The sequence below is a fragment of the Asterias amurensis genome, chromosome 7 (assembly GCF_032118995.1).
Source record: "Asterias amurensis chromosome 7, ASM3211899v1".
Taxonomy (NCBI): Eukaryota; Metazoa; Echinodermata; class Asteroidea; order Forcipulatida; family Asteriidae; genus Asterias; species Asterias amurensis.
In genome coordinates this window covers 13,663,495-13,688,542 of record NC_092654.1, presented here as the reverse complement: position 1 = coordinate 13,688,542, position 25,048 = coordinate 13,663,495, and the positions used below count along the sequence as shown (strand labels likewise).

The window sequence follows — 25,048 nt, the reverse complement described above, 5'->3', positions numbered from 1 at the left end:
TCAAAATTTTGACCCCCATAAATGGCCGACGTGTTAGTCGACGAGGTAAAAGGAAAACCACGCAATTTCGAGGCATGTTTGTGTGGATCATTGTATTCTACTTTTACAACATCTTTCTACCCATATGCATTTTATAAAAAACGGTTACAAACGTTTTTCAAAGACCAACTCGACCGATCCAAGGCAACGTGTTCCTTTAAGGTGAACTGTTTACTCGTTGGATGTGAAGAGTCTTCACGTATGCTTTGGAAGTTAATAATTCACCGCAAAGTCACGGTGTGGTAGTTGTGCGTCCAGCCATTGCTAATTTCTTTCTCCATGATATAGGGGAGTATCTACCCGTGATAATCGGGTTGTTTGACAATTCAATTTGCGTGCGCAAAAAAGAGGACACTTTTGCATAGTTCAAACAATTGGAGAACAAAGAATACGTACTTGGTCTAGAATGCACGCTCACCAACCTGGGCCCAATTTCTTAGAGCCGCTTCAGAAGAAAATATTGCTTATAATAGGCATAACAACTCTCTTATAATAAGCAACAGTATATCAGGATACCACAACAGTGTGTACAGTGGAAATATGCCAACTTGGACCAACACTGTGTATGGAATATGACTGGTCAATCTCGGTAGTCTAGTTGGTAAGACACTGCTCTAGAATTACAAGGGTCGTGGGTTTGAATCCCACTCGAGTAACATGCCTGTGATTTGTTTCCACAGGACTCGTGAAAGTACATAGTTTACAGTGCTAACACACATCCGTGTAAGGGTAAAACCAGAATAATACACTTATTCCCCAAATTAATACACGTTAGGTTTAACTTGTTCATAAAATAAGCTGCGCAATACACCCAGCCTGTAAATAGAATACATTAATGTACAAACAGACTCACAACAAAGGAAAAGAAAAGTAAAATTATAGGATCTTTATTTCATATAAGACACTTCTAGTTTTTTTTAAAACATGTATTTATGATAATATTGCTTTATCAATATTAAATATCACACACTTTAATAATAAGGCCAAGTTAAAAAAAAAAAAACCTGTTGATCGTCCGGTTTTTTTCCAAAAAGAGGACGAGGTCCTTTTCTATGTTTTTTTTATATTCCTTTCAAAAGGTGGCCGCCAAGCATTTTAAAATCAAACTGGCCACCAATTCTTCAGTTTAAAGTCACCAATTACACGTTCTTAAAAGGATGTTGAATGAGAAATGCACAGACAATTTTGTCTTTTTGAAAAACAATTGTAAAATTAATATAAAAAAATAAAAAAAGGATGCGACCTCAAAAATATTTGACGCAGAGGACGATCAACTGGTATTTTCTTTTATTTGGCCCAACTGTTTTTAACACACTGTATCCCATCGAAATGAGTCCAATGTCACACATGCATTCAAACTCTTGGTTAATTGTATACAAAAGTACAACATTGGTGACCAATAACAAATGTTATCACATAAAGTTCAACACTTAGAGCTCATAGATTGTCAAATAAGTATCACTCCACTAGACCAAAATGTTTAAATCTACAATTTATTTAGAACTACTTAATTTTAATGCACAAACTCTTTGTTAATTTCATTAGACAGTGAAGTTAAAAACATGACTTCTAAATTGCACATGTATACTAGAATAAACACTAAAAATTCAGCCAGTACAAAAATAGAGCTCACAGTTAAAATATTGCATTTGCAAACCAAAAAACAAAGATGCAGCACCAACAAAAATCAAACACGATAACAAATAATAGTCCTGTACAAAGACAACAAAAACAAATAGAGAAAAATAGATCTTATAAGGACAAGGTGTAACAAAACATTTCAGTTAGATAAACAATGTGAGTATAATTTTGATCTTTTAACAAAGGAATGTTTTGGGGTAAAAAAAATATCTTCTCTCGTAATGACAGACAGCTCAGTTAAAAAAAGTTCAGAAAATGGTGTCAATAAAGGTATGGACACATTAGGTAATTGTCAAAGACCAGTAAATTCCCACTTGGTGTATCCCAACAATTATGCATAAAATAACAAACCTGTGAACATTTTTGCTCATCTGGCTGGACATCAAAGTCGCAAGAGAATAACGACACAAAAAACCCTTGTTGCACAATTTTGTGTGCTTTCAGATGCCTAAAAAAAGGTTCATTTTATATGATTCAAATATTTGCCCGAGACATGACCTCTTTTTCAAAAACTACATTACTTCAGAGGGAGCCGTTTCTCACCCATTTTTATACTATATACTATGTAGCTCTCCGTTGCTCGTTACCAAGAAAGCTTTTATGCTAACAACTATTTTAAGTAGTTACTAGTAAGTAGTTACTAGTGATTAGGGTCTTTAATATAATTTGTTATAAAACATTTCAGTTGAAGAAAAATGATACAAGTATAATATTAATCTTTTGCAAGTTACAAAGGAATGGTTAGCTGTAAAAAAAAAAAAAATATTTTGAGCTATATTTATATATTTTGAAAATTTGAGCTCAATTGGTCGTTGAAGTTGCGAGATAATATGAAAGAAAAAACACCCTTGTCACACACAGTTGTGTGCTTTCAGATGCTTGATTTCGAGACCTCCAAATCTAATTCTGAGGTCTCAAAATCAAATTCGTGGAAAATTACTTCTTTCTCAAAAAGTATGTCACTTCAGAGGGAGCCGTTTCCCACAATGTTTTATACTACCAATAGCTCTCCTTTACTCATTACCAAGTAGGTTTTATGCTAATAACTATTTTGAGTAATTACAAATAGTGTACAGTGCCTTTAAGGTTACACATCCATCTAGGCACTTCAACAGTCAGAAGACGGTTATGACACAAAAATGTTATCATTCATAACAGGCCATGGAATTTTATCTGTATAAGGGCAAGGGCATGTTCATTTTTGCTAAGGGCACTTGCATTAAAAAATCCTAAAGTCAAAGAAAAACTGTTCAAGGGGCACCAAGGCCAAGACCAGGGACAACGGAGACCATGACCTCTGTGGCCAGCGTGTAGTTCCAGTCCTGACATAACCATGGAAACACCCATATAAAGAAATCCACTTCCATCATCCAATAGTAAGAAAAATACAAAAGTATATGAATTTAATACAACAAATAATTAAACAGGTATAAGGAAAGGCATGATTTTAAGTATGCATTTTCTTAAAGGCTTTGGAATACTTAGCAGGCACTTTTATACAAAAATACAGTAGATGATTTTTTTTAACAAGGTCCTACTGAATAATACAGTACATTTATATATTACCATCTTGATCATGCATCCACTTAAATATCAAGATTGCATTTTGAACAATCTCTTTTCTGAATACAATAAAACAAAAATTTAATTGTTGAATACAGTTTCTGCTATGCTTTTCTTCACAGTTCAGGCACTCTGTTACATATTGCAATACATTGAAAAGCAATGAGTCCTTTTCCGAACCAAAAACTTAACTTTTGATCATTGACTGTGATGAGAATCATCCATTTGTTAAAAAGGTCAAATCAAATCCCCTAGCTTTCACCTGAAGAGTAAGTAAAGAATAAATACAGAACCCATTCAAGTCAAGGGGTCCTCAGAGCTCAATGCATTTTATGTGCTTAAATCTCCAATCAATTAGCCTGTACCACACGGGTTCATGAATTAACACTCCTCAACGGTTATCTGGTCAATTTGTAAGATGGCAGTTTGCCCCAGGTTTGAAAGGTTATTTTTTTAAAAACCATTATTACAATTTTGTTATTCTCTGAAGACCATTACAAGGTCGAATACCAACGAATATGAGTAACTAAGGGGAGGTTGGGGGGACACATGCCCTCTTAGTTGCCACAACCCACAAAACCCGACTTTTAAATTATGCCTCCATACTTATCAGCTTTCTATTGCACTCATAGCCAGAATTTATAGGAACCCCCCCCAAAAAAAAAAAAAAAAAAAAAAAACCATACCCCAAAACAAAACACTAAAAATAATGTAGAAATTTTCAAATCAAAGATGGCTGCCCATAGCACAATTTTTAAACGTATGTTTTACCCAATGAGGGTGCTTTCATTGGCCAACTTCCTTGCATCACATAAAACCTTTTTGAGGTTTTGCGGATGTGATATACGCGTGCATCACACGCCGCGACTGATGCCACGCTCACCATGTTGGTGGTCATTAGGTTTTCTTGTAAACGCCGCGTCGCCTAAAATGCGCACTTCACTGAATAACATGCTATTTCAATTTACCACAACTTTACAGTGTTGTAGTATTGTGTCCGCCATATCTCAAAAAGGCTAATGTGGGACTTTTGGGGGAACTAGCTGGTGACAGACTGACCAGGTAAATCCATTGTTCTTGTTAATGTGTGCATGCTTAGAACTACTTAAACAATGGAAATTTACCTGGTACGTCTGTTGCCACCTAGCGTTTCAAAGTGTCCCTGTGCACTTTTATCTTATTTTAATTGTTTGTTGTTTTCTAGTATCAATGCCAAAATAAACAATAATAACAACAGAAACCAACAAAAAAATACCTTTGTGTTACTTGTCTTGAATCACCTACATTTTGTTCACTTAGGCTCAACCTCACTACCATGGGCAGCGCGCCGTATCACGCTAGGTCTGATAACCCCTCTAACCCCTGGGAGGGAAACTCCGATCCGTTTCTTTGATTAGCTATCATATACGCGCAAAATATGAAACGCTTCAAAAAGCTCTATCTGCCGAAACGTGTGTGTATAACACTCTTGTCACACGAAGTTGTGTTTTCAGATGCTTGCTTTTGAGACCTCAAAATCTAATTTTGAGGTCTCAAAATCGAATTCGTGAAAAGTTACTTCTTTTAAATACTGCCTTTAAATAATTGATTTGCTTCAGCACATACAATCTAATACTATTCATCTTCAAACAAGTATACTCACACTTTATATAGTCAAAATAGTTTGGCTAAAACCTGTACCTGCTAAACTGCACATATCACATTTTTTATGATAACCTATAGGTATCCGTTTATTCAGGCACAATATTTTAAGGCAGCGTTAGAATGAATGGAATTGGCAGAGACTATGGCTTTTGGCTTGTGCTGAAGCTAAAACCCACAGCAATAGCCAAAGGCACTCATTTCAGATATTACCTGTATGGTAATCATGCTATTAATATAAACATGCAGCTCAATATTTACAGTAGGTAAAAAATGTTACCCTCGGTCTCAAAAAATATATAATATATATTTCTATGCACAAGTGTCCATCATTGCATATAACAAAATTGTTTGCAGACAAAATTATATCCTCTCTGCAAACAATGTAACAAACAACTCCAAGAAACAGACTATAGACTGTGCAAGTCGCGTGGGTATTTGAATATTGGGACCCGTTAAAAAGTTGGTCTCAACATATCGACTAGCTTGCTCTAGTCATCATCAGATGACTGAAGAATGTGAGAGAGTTATGAAGAGAATTTTGGGGATTGAACAAAGAATTGACTAGAGTGGGATTCAAACCAACCACCTCCGGATTAAAGGATTAACGCACCGGCGCTCTACCAACTGAGCTATCTCAAGCCCTTTATTGGTGGTCTCCCTGTTTTGTTCTGGGGTGCCAGTCAGAAGCCATACAACCGTGGAAGTGACGTGGTTGAGCGGTTAAGAGCACAGAATTCAAACTCTGGTGTTTCTGATCGGCAGAGTGTTGGTTCGAATCCCCAGCCGTGACACTTGTGTCCTTAAGCAAGACACATAACCATTGCTTTGTCCTTCGGATGGGACATAAAGCTGTGGTCCCATGCATTCCTGGCTGGATTGGCAGCATATTGCACCATAGCACCTTGTAAACCTTTACATGGTGCTTTAAGATTAGGTCTTATATCTCAAAATTCGCCCCACTCCTTGCAGAAATAATACCTGGCGCTTTGTATCCTTTGGCAAAAGGCGCGTTATAAATACGGTTATTATTATAACCGCTAACTGCTGTGTAGCCAGGAATCACACCCAAATTATGATACAAGAGTTACATTCAACCTAATTAGGGACAAGTTTCTATAATCAAGGAGGCCTTCATCCTCAGGTGACAATGATATGTACCTTCACCCTCCTTGTGCTTTTAGATAGTTGTACAAATCTTAGACATTTTCTTCTTGACTTTACCTTCCCCAGTCACGCTCACGCTGGTCGGCGTGCCGTTTGAAGGTTTGTTTAAAACCTCAGGTTTATAGGGACTAACCTCCCACATCGGTGCCGATGACCAGACCTGTGGTCTGGTATCTTCTTTATCTCCTCTCCTCTTTGCCTTTGCTAGCAGCAGGTCCAGCATCGCAATGGTACCAGACTGGTTTGTCGCGATGAAGGTGTAGTGGTCCTCAGCAATCTCGGCATACTTGAAGAACTTGACCTGATAAAGAAAAAACAAACTTTCATGAGGACTTTGAAAATGAGTGCATCACAAAACACTGAAGCTACAATCCCGGCCAAAATGCTTGGGCCACCCATTCCTAACGTTACAATAACCATTCCCCGTCCACTTCCCCTGACAATAAACATTCTCTCCCCTGTCTCCCCTGTCCCCCCTGCTCAATGTTGACTGGAACACAGAAGGCTGTGAAACAATGACAACCGACATTGAAAGGGGGTAGGGTGGCCCAACAAGATATGGTCGGAATTGTAGGCTTGTCACCTGCTACTGCAATCCTGATCATTTCACCCCTATCCTTCAGAATTTACACCAGCTTCCAATAAGGAGTTGTATTGATTTCAAGATATTATTAGTAAAACATCGATGTCTCCATCATACAGGCCCTGCTTATCTCCAAGATCCAATTCAGCATTATCAACCGACAAGAAATTTCAAAGAACAAACATCTAGGTATATCACAGATACTTCCTATGGTTATCACTCCTTCCAAAGCACTGCTGTGCATCTTTGGAACAGTTGACCACACAATGTCAAACAGGTTGAAACCAGTCATCGTCATAGAGGAAGCTAGTCAAAACATTGAGACCAATTCAAGAACTGACTCTGCGGCAGTGCAGTTAATAACAATCCTATAAGCTAAAGTTTAAGTCCTGGCGATTTTCCATACTTTCCGTCCAGTGTAGTAGTTATAAACCAGGACAGTTCTTTTTCTACCGAATATCCGATAAATCTAAGGAAAGACAGTTCTAAGAACAGTCTACCTGGCAAGTTGATACACACATGGTGTTATTGCAAATCAAATATATATTGACACCTCACCATGCAATGCCTCAAATCATATAGGCTGAAACTACTGATCAATGCCTGAGTTCATAGAAACTACGTGATTTACACACATCATTGTGTCAGGGTGAAGCTTACTAACAAACCAAGAGGTAAGTGACTTACCTGTGACTGACAGTCAAACGATGCCAAGAGGTCCGTTGTGTCCAAACTCCACACTTTGATGGTACAGTCCCTTGAGCTACTGAAAACATACTTATTGTTTGGCGTGATGCTTACCGACATCACGGCATGTGTGTGGCCAATCAGGAACCTGTAACATGAGTCACAAGAAGAAAGAGGAACATATTTTAACTTGAAAAGGGGACTAGACAGCTCAGTTGGAAGAGCGATTGCACATTAATCCAGAGGTTAATCGCTCCGGTGAATTGGCCTTTGTTCAACTCCAAATCATAAATAACCTTGTGCACATTGTACAAATTGACTTTTGTCTCCATCAATATTATTATAGGCACCTAGAAAAAAACTTTATTTCTTAATTCTTACAAAATGCTTCCTTGTTAGGTGTAAATAATCTTGTAGTGTAAATTTTAGGTAAGTTACTCTTTCCTAAACAAAATAAAAAGATTGGTCTAACTGATCTCTTTAAACGCTTTTCTTCTGGATCATCTCACATGGATTTGATAGGCGGTTGAACAAAAAACTTAAAGCGTGAAAGCTTGTGAGCGCAAAGCAGAAAAGCTTGAGGGTACAAAGCCTGCTTACATCTTTGGTTTCCATATGGTTTTATCTTCCTTTTTTATATTTTTTATAAATTTGTTTTGTGGGGGAGGTTGGGGTAAAAAAACACAAAAAAGAATTTGCGATTAAAAACAGATCTCAACAAGAAATAAAGTGATGAAAAAAACAATTTGCACATACCGTCTGTTCTTTCTCTGGAAATCCCAGACCAGCAGCTGCTCTTTCCCGCAATGAGCCCCAATGACGATGTAACGATTCTCCTGACCGAACGCCAGGCAGACGATGGTGTCCTTGTACAAGCCGGACAACTCCGCTAGAAGGCTTCCAACTGAAGTGGCCGCTAACGACCACACCTTTACGGTGCCATTGTTGGAGCCAGTGGCCAGGAACTTGGAGTTGGGTGAGACTTCCATGGAGGAAACCTGAAATAAGAAGGAACCCCCAAAAACAACCTCAGGCCAAATTTCAGTTTGCAACAGCTTATTCTTGTTTCTTACATGAATTAAATAACAATATTAAAAATATGGCCCAGCGGATAAGAACAAAAAACTCAAACGCTGGTGTTCGTGATCAGTTGAGTGTGGGTTTGAGTCCTGGTCATTACACTTGCATCCATAAGCATGACACTCAACCATTATTGATGAGTCCTTTGGATGGGACATAAAAGAGCTCAGTACACTTATCGTTAAGAGAAGGTGTTCGCCCCGGTCTTCCTGGTTTGATCGGCAGCATATTGCGCCACACACCTTGTAAACCCATTATATAGTGCTTAAAAGAAATAGGTCTCATACTTCAATATGTAGCTCCACATACCTTGCAGAAAATAATACTGGGTGCTTTAATACTGGGTGCTTTGATTCACCCCTAGGGGTGTGATAAAGTGCTCCGAAGAAGCAATTATTAATATTACTATTATTTATGTTATTATTATAAAAGAAATAAGCCTACACGCACCTGTTCATGCACCATAGTCTGCAGGCAGAACCCCAAGACACTGTCCCAAGCTTTGATCTCTCCTGCCGCCTTGGAGGCCGACAGGTACATGGGGTTCTCTGAATCTACACTTGCTTTAAGAGCAGTCGTCACCTCATCATGCCCATCCAACCTCAACTTCTCATCGAGCTGATTGGCGCCATCGCAGACCCGAATCTGCTTGTCCGATCCGTCTATAGAGCACAACAGGACGGTCTGCTTCGGAGCTAACGCCATAACCGAGATGCTCTTCTTGAAGACGGATCGACGCCAGACCTCGGATCCTGTCACCAGGTTGAAAGCAACCATCTCGCCTTTGTCCGTGCCGCAGACGGCGAGGTCCTGCCCTTCCAAAATCTCCATTGCCACGGATGCGCAGTCTGCTGTCAAGAAGCACTTGGCTTCATCGACGTTCCAGAATTTGGTGAGTCTGTCTTTGCTGCCCGATATGCCGATGAGGGGATTGGTGTGCGTCGCAAGCGCCACACACTGACCAGACGACTCATGTCTGTCTCGTTCCATTACCTGAAAAAAAAACATCAAGATAAAGGGCCCAATTTAATAGAGTTGCCAAGGCAGAAAATAATGCTTAACAATTTGATACTTAGCTATGAGCAGGGTACCAATCACAAATGGAACATGCTGAAAAACTTTAGACACAAAGCTTACATGAAAAAGTCAGTATTTTATCACACATGCCGTGGTACGTAATTTTCAAGAGAGACACGTTTTTCACGTTAATTAGTATTACATTTTCAACAACATATGTAATTATTATGGTCATCAGTTACGTTGAACTAAAATAATGGACGAAACAAAATCCCCAACGTAAAACTCCATATAAGGTTGGGACCACAATTGTCCCGGAAGTTCAAATACGTGCGAGACTTGCACAGTCTATTCCTAAGACTGTCCAGACAGATGCTATATGTCAAATGGTTTACGGTAAGCTTTTGTAGCCTCCAGATGAGGACAGAATTCTGTGTAGGTATTTGTCGCCCCTCAAACAATGCGAAAAAGCTTGCTCCAAATCATATGACATACCAACTGTCGATAATAGTCAGAGGATTCAAATTTAAGTGTGAACATGTGAATAAACAAGTTATTATACGTGATTTGTGAGGCATTGCATGGTGAGGTTATCAATATAATTTGGTTTGTGGTAACACCATGCGTGCATCTACTTGCAAGGTAGATTTTGTTCTTTAGAGAACTGTCTTGCTTTATATTCTACTACCGAAGAGTAGATTTGTGGAATTTGAGAGATTTCTCAGTTCTGAAAAAAAAAAAAACCTGTCCTGCTTTTTTACTACTACCTGGGTGGAAAGTATACCAAAATGGCTTGAACTACTACTTTAGCTTTTAGTGGAGCGTTATTAATTTCACTACTGTGTAGTGAGTTCTTAAATAGGTTGATTGATTGCATTGACTAGCTTGCTCTAGTTATTGTACCAGACATTATTCAAATCCAAATCCAAGGCTAATTGGATGTGAAAAATTCTAAGTAAGCATTAAAATATGTTTTGTTTACCTCTCCTTTAGTTGGTATCCACATCTTCACCGTTTTATCATTACAAGCTGATAATACTCGCGAGCCGTCAGACATTGTGACCATCGTCACATCTGATATCCAAGAGGAGTGTCCCTTCAGCGTGTTGATGCAGCTCCCATCTTCCAAGCTCCAGACTTTCAAGGTATCATCCTTGGATCCCGTCACCAGGAGAGCTAAACTCTCCGAATCTTTAGCGTCGGGATCACAGGTCCATGTGCATGTTATCAAGCCATCATGTCCCTTTAGGGCGATAATGTTTTGCTCTTGATCGCTGTGTAGGTGACAGATCCTAGAAACGCTGCTACTGTCTCTGAGAACCAAGGTAGTGTCTGAGTGAGCAAGGATACTCAAGAGGGGCTCCTTATTGACAGGTGCAGCAAACTCCGACTCAACGATCAAGGATGGTTCAGATGATGCGAATGGCTTCAGAGACAAGACCTTAATCTGACCGTCTGTGCTTCCAGTTACAAGAGAGTTGGCGCTTGGTGTGATTGTAGCACAGGATAGAACCTTTCCTTCGTCGAACCCATCTAGACAAGTCAGACATTCTTGTGACTTCAAACACCACACCCTAAACTTCCCTTCACTGCAGACAGAGAGAAGCTTCTCTCCTGCAAGCAGCAACATGAAGAAAATGACTTCAGCGGGGTGCTGCAGAGAGATATTTTTCTTGCCATCCGTCGTGCTCCAGACGCAAACTAAGTTACCGGGCTGGGAACAGGCTAGGATTCTTGAGTCATCGCTATCAACTTGCAGATTACTGAAGCTTGTCATGTCTTCAGTGTCCAAGTCCAGAAGACACTCTCCAATGACCAAATCAAAAACTGCCAGCGAGCGTTTGCCGAAGACAACATATCTGCTGTTATTCGTAATGCAGATGTTGATCTTACTGCTCTTAACTGCTGGTGATTCGTTGTTCTTCTTCTGCAAGGTATGAACAAGCTCTAGAGTAGACATATTCCAGACGTTGAGCATTGGGAATCCCTCTAAATCAAGACAACCCGACAACATTAGGTCTCCTTTGGTAGTACACATCACCCGCAAGACCACACTGGGATGACCTCCGAAGATGGTGCGCAGCGGTCCACCGGGCGGGATCAGGCACGGAGCGCGTGGCACGATCACCGGTAGAAAGCTGCTCTGTATCCATTCAGCTGCTTGGTGGAGAAGCTTCTCCAAGTTTGGATACTTGCTTCCGTAGTCTCCGATCCTACCGACGAGCTGCCCAGCGAGACACAAGGGGTCCACCTTGAGGTTGCTGCTAGCTAAGTACATCATCTCAATCAGGATATTTATCTCCTCATTGAGCGGTGCGAAAGTCCATCATCAGCTCCAAGAAGGAGAAGCACCTCAACTTGGTTAACAGCCAACTAAAGTTGCAAAGGACATTGGACACCAGATCCTCAAGCATCCTTGCTTCTGCGAGGTGATGCGGCAACTCCAAAAGCTTCCGCCTGTTGTATACACCCACACCGAACTCCAGTGGCTGGGGCGCCACCTGGCGATCAGCCTGGGAGAAGACTTTCTTGCGCTTCTCCAGGGTGATAGGTCGAATATTTCCTACGCTGTAAGACCCGAGGAACATCTCGGCGAGGAGTTGGTGTCGTGCTAAGATTGTCTCTTTTTGGGTTAAGTAGCGATCTTTTGAGGCTTCAATAAATTGGCGATGGTACCATGCAATGACTGTCTTGCCTGTGAACATCAACAAAAACAAGAAACTGAAATTATAGATGGAAATTTGCATTGGGGGTAAAGAATTTTAGTTTGGTTTAACCCATATCCCACCTAATTAATATGCCCACCCGATTTACAAAGCTCGTAACCTACTGGGTACACAGTACTAACACACACTGGTGTATACACCATTTCAGACGCGTAAGTGCTGGAGGCCGCGTGCCATTGCTGCGGTAAACGTGTGTCTAATTTTGTTTCACTTTTTATGGAAATTTAATAATAATAATAATAATAATAAACCGTTTTTATATAGCGCTTTTCACACCCGGAGGGCGTCCCAAAGCGCTTCACATTATTACCCCTGGTCACTGGGCCTTAAATCACTCCTTAAACCATCTCAGCTCCCTGGTAGGGAGTATGCAGCCTGTGCAACATTAATATGCGCTACTCGGCTAAATCAACCACAAGAACCATCTCTGCCCTCACAGGTACCCATTTACCCCTGGGTGGAGAGAAGCAATTATAGTTAAGTGTCTTGCTCAGAGACACAAGTGTCACGACCGGGATTCGAACCCACACTCTGCTGAACAGAAGCATCAGAGCTTGAATTCGGTGCTCTTATCCGCTCGGCCACGACACCCCACAATGTCTTCCTCGACAATCTCTGCGATTTCTCTGACATGGCTGCATGATATGAAGATTTACTACATTCTTGATATTTTTTTTTAAATTAAGCACAGAGGAAAATCATTCACCTAAGACAAGCAGCGTTTTCAAGTGATTCGGTTTTATTTAGTTGCAAACATTTGGGGTTAGTGATCTACATTAGTGGGCCTATATCATGATGTCCTAGTAAGGAAATTGTGATAGTCGTTGAGGAAAGTATTTAATTTCCATTAAGGGAGAAAAGAAACATGATTTCCTCATGTCTCTGTGCACAAAACTAGACACATGTTACCTCAGCAATGGCCGCGGTGCTCAACACTTGCGCGCCCGGTGTGCGCCTGAATTGGTGTATATGGGTAAAACCAAAATTAAATACAATATTGTTGAATTGTACATTATTTGTGACTGAATTTTTGTCTTTCCAGCATATCTTTAAAACTACATGTTTCCCTTTCTTTGATCTAGGAATTTGTATTCTGTATTATCTGGCTTCTTACTGCATGTTTACCTTGCGTTATAAATATTTCTTGAAAGATTAAAATTCTTAGTCGGTGATTTTTTGTTCAATTCTTTTTACAATAGTATACGTGAATTGAATTAAATTGAATAGCTTTCCTGCATCCTTTCCAATATCGTAACAAACAGATTTAACTCATAAAGCAAATGCTTATTGTCCATTATAAAAGAAATGTATATAAATACGGTCAACAATTCAAAAACCTTTCTTAAAGCCATTAAATACACTTTTGGTACAGAAAAGAAAGAAAAAAAAAATTCACAGATTTACAAATAACTTACAGGGTTTACATAAGGTAATGGTAAAAGACTTCTTTTGAAATATTGTTCCATGAAATGCTTTACTTTTTGAGAATACATTAAATATCAATTCTCGATAGCGAGAATTACCGAATTATTTTAAACACATGTCATGACACAGCACAACGTGCGGAAACAAGAGTGGGTTTTCCCGTTATTTTCTCCCGACTCCGATGACCGATTGAGCCTAAATTTTCACAGGTTTGTTATTTTATATATAAGTTGTGATACACGAAGTGTGGGACTTGGACAATACTGTTTACCGAAAGTGTATAATGGCTTTAAAATATATCTCTATGTTCAAGCGACTATATTAAAGATATTCCATAGTTAAGTAATAATATCATTCAACTGCAAAAAAAAACACAACAAAAAAGCGGCAGAGCTTAAATCACTGGCCTCGGGCCTGTGATCCAGTGTTAATATCAAGCCCTGATGTTAACTCCTTACCCCGCCCCAACCCTTATAAAACTTGGGATGAATTGCCAGAAAATAATGTTATTTACTATTAGACGTTTTTACCTCCTGACTGGCGCTCTGACAAAAACTCAGTCACATCATAATGGATTCTCTTCCAGAGAGAAGGCGGGGTCCGAACAATGTTCTCAGTAGGAGGATCCCAATACTGGTAGACATCATTCAGGACTTCGTCGTCGCATGACAGAACATCCTCGATCTCAGCCTCTGCGATTCCGTTTTTTGCCGATGAGATGTAACCGAGAGCATGGGAGATCACGATCTGGCCGTGTTTGTGCTCCAGATCCTCAAAGAGATCCGTGATGGCCTTGCGCACACTGGTTGGTAGCACCTTCTCCGAGGTGCTCGTGTAAGACTTCCAGTGCACGACAGTCTCAAACAGCAGCTTCAGGAACAACGGCTGGGGGCATTCTGAGAAGGCCGTCGAGACTTTCACAAGTTGGGCTTCTGTCAGCTTCCGTTGTTTCATCGCCAGCCAGCTGTTCAGTATCTCTAGTCCCGTCTCTTGCGGGACCGGCTGCATCTCGATGTAGCAACTGTCTCCGCTGAGGAGTAAACGCGTCTTCTCCCTGCACTTGTACTCATCTTCAGACAGCATTGAGACAACCACCTGCACGTATGGCTGCAGGGACATGGGAAGCCAGTTCATGGCGTGCGCATCGTTGGCTGGTGACAGTTGGTCGACACTATCGACAATCAGCAAGAGAGGCTTCTCGGACGTTGCAACTGTTGCAACTAATTTCCTGAAGAGTTTTGACAACTCCGTGTAATCATCCAGGATTCTTGAGGTTGGCTGCTCCAAGCCATAAGCAAAGCAAATCTGTAAACAAGACAATTTGTCTCATGAAGTGATGTTCTCTCTCGCAACAAGGAGAAAAGGGCAAAAGAAAATCAAAGAGTAAAATGGCAAAAAAAGAGAGAATTTATAGCATTTATATAGTGTGTATTCAATTAGCTTCCCTGGGTCGACCCAGCAAAAATTGAAGGCGTATTTCGCCAGCCAACCAAATCGATCCATACTATGACGACGAAGCTAAGCCAGAGATTTAGAATCCCAGACCACCCTCAAGCAAAATAAATTCCCCAGCACATTTTCTCACGATTTCAACATTCTCTCAAAACCCATCTCTTCAGATTAGCCTAGATGCAAATATTGAGTGAAAGTTTCTTCTTGTTCTTTTGACTTTTACCAGCGCCTTTGAATGTTTCACAGATTAAGTGCGCTTTAAAAATGCTGTGTTGTTATTATTATTATTATTATTATTATTATTATTACCTGTCGGCAAATAGACTGTAGCGTTGAATGAATCCCACTGCTTTGTCCAGAGGTACCCAGGAATCGAAGAACCACTACAAACTCCTGTTTGAGCCATGTGGAGGCATTGCGGGCAAGCATGGCCATGACCGAGGTCTTGCCTGAACCAGAGACACCGTGGACAATCAGGGGTTTCCTTGGGTTCTTGGAGAGCACGTCTTGAATGCTGGTCATAAGGTCCTCGCGGCCGTGGAAACCACTGCAGGTCAAAAGCGATGGCTTAAAAGCTTTCAGAAACCATTGATTTGCACATATAAAATTTGGGCTTCAAAGAGCACATTGCCACACAATTTTGCTGATTTTTTTTGTAATGTACTGAAATTCACAAAATTTTGCTGTTTGGAATTACCCCTTACCCTTAAAAGTTGTTCCTAAACTTAAACAGCTACAGTGTTATGAGTAGTGATTAAACAATCATAAATTTGCCTCTTATAGTATAACCAGCAGAACATCTAGCCCTCCATTTTGTGGAGAACTTCTGCAAAATAGGGGACCATGTTCTGTCTTGAAGTTACATGAAAACCTAACAATTAAAATGGATGCTTAGGAGAATTGTTATACTCTACTTTTAAAATGTCTTTGCAAAACAAATGCTTTTAGTAAAAATAGTACCTGCACTTTGTGTTGCAGAATTTAGCATGGTGAAGAACTTCCTCATAGAGGTTGGCCACAGCTTGATCGGTGACCTCCAGCCTCAGCTCCAGGCTTCGATCGATCATTCTTGTTATTCCGTCTCTGAATTTGTTGCAGATGTCGTCCAGATACTTGGCATGCATGGGATGGGAGGGATCAATTCCAGACGGGGTCCAGGGGAGGGTGTACCGCTGGATGGAGTCCTCACCGACAACCGATGGGAGGTACTTGGTCTTCAAGTTTTCAAGAGATGTCCGAGCTTCTTCATCAATTGAACTGAGTCATGAGGGAGAGGAATGATACACAGCATGATAGTTATGAATTTGTTGCGTATTATTAGGCATTTTTAACTGAAGCACCTGTTTGACTTACACACTAATAATACCCCAATTCATAAGGCCTTTCCTGGAGCTTGACCAAAGCGCAGAATTCCCTGCTTCCGCAAGTGCCGATTCTTTGCTTATGGTAAGCAGAGCTATGAAATTGGGCCAAGGATTAAAACCCAGATTCTACAAATTACAGAACTTGAGTCCATCCTTCCAGACCGCTCGACCACCTCATCACACGAGGGTGGCCAGTACAGGATCCAAACAAAGCGGAACACACACTCACCCATCATCTATGAGGTCCATGTATTTTTTTGTACCCTCATCTTCCAGCTTGACTCCTATTCCCTGTAGGTCCCTCGTGAAGAACAGACAATTCTCTGAAGGGTTAGAGACGTCTTTCAGTCCTTGTCTTATTTCAGTTTCCGTAACTACAACCAAAGACAAAAAGATGTGCACATTTAACCAAAACAAATTGAAATGGCCATTACAGTCCAGGGGCCGATTTAAAAAAAAAACTAAGAGTGATCTTAACTGCAAATCAATCATACTTAAGTAAAGTCTGAAGTCCAATACAAATCACTATGGTGATACTGACAATTTGTCTTGAGATGAATTTTGCTTTGTGAAATCGACCCCAGATCCTACAGGGGCTCGGATTAAGGGGGAAAGTTTTTGTCTAAAAAGTTACAATTGTTTTTTATGTGCATCAAAGCTTTGGAATGATCTCCCCCATCAACGCCCCCTCATCGATCATCAAAAGCCTGCTATTATACTTTTATCGCACCTGTTAAACGATGGTATACTTAAAAACTCAACAGAATAGAAAAATACTTAACATATATATTGCAAACTTACCAGATTCACTGAAGACAAGAGATTCTTCTTGCGAGATGATTCCCTCAACCGCAGCAGACTTTGCTCCCCGTTGTAAAATCCTCTGCAACCTCCCAAAGATCCTCCACCAATCATCCCTGTCCTTCTTCTGCAACTCTGGCTGCTCTTCATTGTAGAAATTTGAGAGGAGTGCTGTGATTGGCTGAAGGACATGCAGCGGGGGACTGGCGTTGGTGTCCTGGACGTACCAATCAGTCACCAGTTTGCACTCCTCAGAATCTGCCTGTGATTGGATGACTTGGAAGAGCTTGTCAAAGTGGGCCGAGTCGATCGATGGTGGTAACGGTCGATACCCGTATTTATTTCCAAGAAAACCCTTCAGAGACAAAATAAATCAGTCGTAAATACAGTTATCATCTAATAATATGTACTGCATGACCACAGTATGTATGATTCTAATAATGTTCTAGAGGTGATGCCGAACAGCTGGCAAAGGGTGCCAGAATAGCTCTGTGGTATAGAAGTCTCCGCTCGGGACCCCTGCCAGAGGATTAAGCAACCCACTTGCTGTGGAAGTACGCATCCTGGCCATTTTTTCCTGTTGTAACCATGATGACAGTATTTCCAAAGAAGTGGGGTGCCGTAGCTAAGTGGGTAAAATCACTGGACTCAAGCTCTGGTATGTCCTTAAGCAAAACACTTATCCATTAATGCTGTGGCCTTTGGATGGGATGACAGCTGTAAAACGTATTTGTTGTGTAATACACATAAAATAACCCAGTGGGGTGGATTTCACAAAGGTAATCCTAACTTAGGACTAGTTCTAGGCAATGCTAAGAGATAGGACCAGTCCTAAGTTAGGATGAGTTACTGGTCCTAACTTAGGACTGGTCCTATCTCTTAGCAGTGCCTAGGACTAGTCCTAAGTTAGGACTACCTTCGTGAAATCCACCCTGCAGTGCACTTAACATTATAAAGAGAACATTGGCTGCAACTTGCGCCACAGCACCTTTTAAACCATTACTCCACATATCTTGCGGGATAAATAATGTTAGAACTTCAATGTTAGAGTTATTGCTTTTGTGTATAACATGTAGAAGCTCTGAAACATAAGTCAGCACTACACTATGCAAACCAACAGCTACTTTTCAATCTGTGTGGTTCACTGCCGCAACTTTCTCTGTCCTCAAACTAATTCAGACATTTGAGGAGCACCAGATCATTTCCCCACTCACCACAAAATGAGGGCCCATGGAAAGCCTCTTGCAAGTCTCAATCTCTTTGATACAGAGGGCAGAGGTCAGGTGATCGGCCGTGGCGTTGTCCCGCACGCCCCATCGCATATCCACCACCTCAAAGTCTAGGCCTTTACCCTGACAGTACTTCTGGATGTCCGGAAACACGTCCTTCAGAAGTCGATTCCTCTCATTGATAGTGTCTAAAAAGCGAAAAGATCACAAAGAAATATAATGAAAAAGAAAAAGACAGGCTTGGAATTACACGCAGGCCACGGATGCCATCACCCCCATTGCCCCTGGTCTTGGCCACCCTTCAAAAAAAGTAGCAAAAGACAACAGAAATGTGCTGAATATGTTTACCAGCCAAAATACCATGTCACATGTACAATCTATGACTGGAATCCTTGTTGTTTTACTAAGCAGAAAATGCTTTTAAGCAGGTTGCTATGAAATTGGCCCTTGATGTCATTTTCTCAACTATCTTGGTTGCGCCATTTTTAGAGTCAATGTCCTTATGTGTTACACCATAAGAGAACAACTCTTGATGTGAGGAACCATCCAGAGATAAATTGTAGTGCGAGCTTTACCCGTTTACTTCCACACTCATGAGGGTGGCACAGTCACTGCGTGTTCATGCATGCAAGGAGTGTTCATGCACATGTACTATTGTATCTCAACATACAGTATGCATAAAATACATGTAACAAACTGGTGAAAATTTGAGCTCAGTCGGTCGTCAAAGTTGCGAGATAATAATGACAGAAAAAACACCTTGTCATATGACGTTGTGTGGTTTCAGATGCTTGATTTCGAGACCTCAAATTCTAAATCTGAGGTCTCGAAATCAAATTTGCAGAAAATTACTTCTCTCTCGAAAACTATGTCACTTCAGAGGGAGCCGTTTCTCACAATGTTTTATACACTCATCCTCTCCCCATTACTCGATACCAAGTAAGGTTTTATGCTAATCATTATTTTGAGTAGTGCCAATAGTGTCCACTGCCTTTAATAGTCATTTGTAATATCAATGGATACCTCAATTAATGTCAGAGTTAAGCCAAACCTGTGAAAGTTGAACTTAGGAATACTCGGACCACATTGGACTCTTGTGAGGGGAGGTTGGTTGTCTTTCCTTGAACAAGAAATTCAAATGCAGCAGGGTAGTTACAATCAGACGCCATACTGTAACTTGTTGATCAAGCAGAGCTCTTATGATATACAGTCTGTAAGGCATGAGGAAAAAATTTAATTTGCTGTATTTAATGTTGCAAATTTACGCAATAGGATTTTTTAAAATGAGTTTTTTAAAAAATCGTTAATAAGCGCACAGGAGCATGTTTTATGGATGGGCGCTATAAATAAATTGTCATAAAATTATTATTATTATTTATTAGTATTTATAATAAACAGGGTATATTCAGTAAACTTATGACCAGACAATTCCGGGAGTCTTGTTTTTTAAAATATTATTACTAATCCCAATACACCAACCTCACTGTGTAAGTATCTTGAACAGAACAAATAATTATGTTCAATAAAATGTTGATTTATTAATTTAGAAAACAACTGACTCAGTTACTGAGTAATAACATTAAATTCTTTCATATCAAATCAAAAATGGTAAATAGTGATGAGATAGGCCTAAATAAAACAAAGCTGTTCCGTGTTCTTTTGCTTGGATTATGTGCTAAAATGACAAAGGAGCCTATAACTGAAAAAAAGTTTTAAAATTGGTTGAATAGTACTTGAGATAGGGTCCCACTTCCAGTTGACACGGACGAAGAGGTCAAATGAGGTCACGGTTTTTCCCAACAAATTTTAAGACCTAAGGAGTCTATAACTGAAGAATTTGTTTAAATCGGTTGTGTAACTCTTGAGATATGGTCCCACTTCCGGTTGACCCGGAAGTAGAGGTCAACTTGAGGTCAAAGTTTTTCAAAATTAATGTCCATGCCCCAAGGAGTCTTCACTACAGACAGTGTAAAAATTGGTCCTGCACTTCTTGAGATATGGTGCTGAAAGGATTTTCACTGTCACTTGTCAATAGAGGGCGGCATATAAGATGAGTGGTCCGTAGTTGAATAATGTAAAAACTTGCATTTGACTCAGGATTGTTTGATTTGGTTGGTTTCTTGAGTTCATGCCAGTATCTTTAGAGTCCATTGCCATGTGACAAACTACTTAAGGATAAAATCCTTGTATTTGGTTGGTGGTTTGATGTTTGATCTAGTTCGAGTGGATTTTACTCAACTCGTAACCACCAAACTCTGCACCTACGATCACCATTTTCCGCTTAATGTGCATGCGCGGAATAAAATGTGCGAGCTTGGAAGCACACAAACAAAAGAAATCCCTGCTAAGCAGTGTATTTCGCTTGACGTAAGCGCTGAATTCACTGCTTCTGCTAAGCACTGAATCTTTGCTTACAGAGCAGAGCACGACATTGGGCCCATTCGCACAAGATTTTTCATAAGGTTTATCGCGATTCAAAACCGCAATGCATTTTGGGAAGGAATATGGGGCGGTTTCTATGCAGTTTCTACAACCCGCGCTCGCAACACCTATACCTTTGTGTGGGTTCAGCAGCGCCCTCTTTTGAAATTTTGCAATTCGCGATAAAACCTTAATAGGCAAGTTCTCATTATGATAGGCCTGGGTGACTAGTGAAGTTTACTAACTCGACTAGTCGCACATCAAACCCAACTACGACACTTGTCGAGATAAATAATGGATTCTCAAGACTTGTGCCGCAAAGTGTTGCAAGCGCACGTTATATTATATGTTGCTAATAGTAAGAAGCAACACAACTCAGTGTTTCACCAGACAGGTAGTCGGGACAATTTTTGTAGTCAACGTTTGAGCACGATTTTAACAGAGTAGAGAAAAATAGTAGTTGCGACTCAAATAATAATTTGTAGTCGTAACTCAAATAATAATTTGTAGTGGCGACTTTAACACTAAAGCACACTAGTCGCCCCGGCCTACTTTTGCACGTAAGTAAACCATGGGTATTATCCTGCGAATGCAAATCAAATTTTTAAGTTACTGTTATTTTCGCAGTGAAAGTTTTGCAGGAGTTGAGCACAATTAGTCAACTGTAGCATTTTTTCATTGCGAATTGTGACGCTCAAGAACACATTCCCTGCTAAGCTGTTAAATACGCTTAGCGTAAGCACAATTCCATGATTACGCAAGCGCTGCGATTCTTTCCTTTAAAAGCCATTGGCAAACTACACTAAAGCTTTTTAAACACAAAAAGCAGCTAAACACAGCAAATACAAGTACAAGTTGTGAATCAAGGTATTCTGCTCACCTGCAATTTTTTTAAAGCAAAATGTTTTGCCTATTGATTATATAAGCAGCTCTTTAACATTTAGCCACTATTCTGCTCAATTTCTGCATTTTTATAAAGCCAAATGTTTTGCCTTTTTTATTTTAAGCAGGTCCATACAAGTGACCCACTCAACCACAAGAGAAACGTCAGCATAGTAAAATCGCTGCTTTTGTATTCCTGCCAAAGAGTGTTTGTATGTCATGGTATAGTTTCCGAAAAGAAAGCGAAATACTTGAATTAGTTTAGGCAAATGGTCCCCGACTTCACCCGTAAAAGATTCCAAATCCCAGGCATTCTATTTTCGTCGTCCACACTCGTCGCCTAAAACGAACCCGGTCAACTCGGTCCCAAACCTACTCGGTCCCAGTCATACGTTGACAGTTTTTGTTCACTAATTTCTCAAAAACTACAACACCACAGGAAGTAATATTTTAAGGGAAGCTTTCAACTATCATTATCTTCAAACTGTTTAAGTTTAGTGAAAATCTGTGGACACGATGGTGTGTCGTCGTCGTCAAAAACCCCTACTCAATTACGCACGTTCGTTTGAAAGAAATCCCTAAATCTTCGTACTTTGTCGCGTGCAAAGTATATGGGCCCGGAACTCGGTTAGATTGTTATGGGTCCTGAACGATGGTAGGAAAACAGAATGAGTAGACTTCCTCTCATGAAGTCACAACTCATGATAGTTACATACTGCATGACATTTACCATAGAGAATGTAACAATAACATGGAAGTGTCTGCATCCAGTTATATATTCAAACGCGTAGACTTATCTCAAGAAGTCACAAATCATGATAGGTACATACTGTATGGCATTTCCAAAGAGAATATTTATCAATAACATGGAAGCGACTGCATCCAGTTATATTCAAATGAAGCTTACTTGGTTAATTAAATAAAATTTAAAAAAAAATTTACATTTAGAGTAAAGCTTATGTTCTAAGCTACAATTTGGTAAGAAACTCACTCTTTCGTATTATGGTTTAGGAGATTAGGAATAAACAAAAAACGTGTACAAATGCACTGGGGTTTTAGGCGGAAACAAAGAATAATAATAATAATAAAAATAATAAAAATCTCGTCGAAAACAATACCTGTTCCGATGGAAGGTCGGAACAGCTAATTAAGTCAATATAGTTTACTTGTAACATATATAGGTACCACAAATGCATCAGAAACCACCTGAGAGCACCTACAGAAGCCAGAGCTTCCAGGGCCTTTAGGGGGGGGGGGGGGGGGGGAGACTTGGCGCTGCGCACTCGTGTTGTGTGCTACGCACAATGTTTCTCATTTTGTAGTGATTTTAGGTTGCACTCCCACTTTTTCAGTTTGCACTCCCACTTTCCAAATTCCTGGCTAAGACACTGGGTGCCGGTATTTGTAAGTCATTTCTTTTCCTGGTTTCGTTTGGTTAACTTTGCCATATGTTTCTTAGTCAACCCCAGCTAGCTTTCATCGCTGTTTTCTTTTGTTATATATCAGTATGCCGCCGAAAACTCCCGCTAACCCTGTACATCGCCGTTAAGTTTCCCACAGTGTTGATGTGAACTTCTCGGTAACAATTTTTCACCTGCTCCTCACTGAGTGCGAATAAAACTACCGGGTCGAACAAACACAATTTTGTCCACGACTTTATCATTGTTTCATCAACACCGTGACACTTAACTACAGTGAGTCATCCTACCTACTAGTACTAGTACTAGTACTTTAGTAGACTAGTAGAACTATGTCTATCTATAGTCTATACGAGATTCGGGAAATGTTTCCATATAGCGCCACCACTTTTTCATTCGATATGAAATATAGTATCTAATTTACCTCAATGAGATATCCCTTTTTGTAAAAATGAGTGAAAAGGTGGTGGCGCCATACGGAAAGTTATGCGAGATTCGTTCCGTTGTAGCCTTCACTAATTAGCAGCTATTGTTAAAATGAAAACAGTTTAATTCAATCATTGTCAGCTGTCTAGAAACTATCACAAAAACAACTTCGAAAGAGTCACAGTTAACAAAGACTGCTACAAGCTTTCACTATGACCCATACACAATCCCAGAATGGAACCTGATACTAACTTGTATGAAAAACAACGGATTTAAAATACTTCAAAACCAGACTTTTACGCCATAAATCTCGGAAATCTAACACAAAAAGCCCATTTTAAAATCAAGGTAGCCTGCTAGTGCTGTCCCTGGAGAAGTCTCGGTGACAGACATTCAGCTCAGGACGTGGACTCAGGAATTTGTTTTGCTCACACAGTCACAGTCACTCCACAGTCACCCACATTCTGTGTAGAATGCTGGTCATCTTGCCACCCGACAAGCTCGCCATCAACAAAGTCGCCCCCTGCAAAGTCTCCCCCTAACCGGCTCGCCCCAGGTTGAAACAAAGTTGCCCCCTGGCAATCTCGCCCCCAAACAATGGCGCCCCCTAGCAAAGTCGCCCCTGACAATGTCGCCCCCAGCCAATGTCGCCCCCTAGCAAAGTCGCCCCCTGACAATGTCGCCGCCAGCCAATGTCGCCCCCCTAGCAAAGTCGCCCCCTGATGTTGTTCGAAAAATAATTAAGGCTATAATAATTATGGTAAAAAAATATAGTTAAAACATTTCCATCTGAAGTAATGTGCTTGTGGAAGATCTAACCCTAACCCTAACCCCTAACCCTAAACCTAACCCTAACCCTAACCATGCCCTAACCCTGACCCTTAATTATTTTCTGGGGGCGACATTGCTAGGGGGCGACATTGTCAGGGGGCGACTTTGTAACAACTGGGGCAAGCCGGTTAGGGGGCGACTTTGCAGGGGGTGACTTTGTTGGTGGCGAGCTTGCTAGGTGGCGAGATGACCAGCCCCCTCTGTCTGTGTACTGTATATATTTTTGTCTACAACTACAAGGAATTGAGAATGTTGTTGATATTCCGAGGCTGAGCTACTTACATTTAATCACTTACAACGCAAGCCCTGCTTTCCATGAGCCTACCTGCACCTTTTCTTTGTTGACCTTTCTTGCACGCCTCAGGTCAGTCAGTCGTGTCGAATTCTTTTTCCTGATGATCAAACCATGATCAAACAAACCAGATCCACTGCACTGCGCACAGCCCTATGTTACTGCCACTATCACCTGTCAGTGTCAGTCAGCAATCAGCAAATATTCCACTTTCCCTATTTGCCAATTTGCGATCGTCGACTGATGAACACTGCTGTTGGGTGAATATTGTGAATACAAAGCTATGTGTATGCATACTTCATGCAATATAATGAAAGTGTGCCCATGGAAAATGTCACTTACAAATGCTTTCAACACCGCGAC

General features: G+C 40.5%; 1 protein-coding gene across 1 annotated transcript; it reads right to left on the bottom strand.

Annotated features, from left to right (window-relative positions):
- Positions 1–910: 910 nt before the first annotated feature.
- Positions 911–25,048, bottom strand: LOC139939724 (NACHT domain- and WD repeat-containing protein 1-like). The gene is given in 14 exon segments (XM_071935815.1): positions 911–6,352; positions 7,322–7,469; positions 8,078–8,319; positions 8,852–9,394; positions 10,401–11,729; positions 11,731–12,113; positions 14,100–14,874; positions 15,331–15,568; positions 15,982–16,278; positions 16,615–16,759; positions 17,187–17,541; positions 18,401–18,603; positions 19,467–19,626; positions 24,676–25,048. Coding segments are annotated over 13 exon segments (5,064 nt in total). The 5' UTR covers positions 19,585–19,626; positions 24,676–25,048; the 3' UTR covers positions 911–6,064.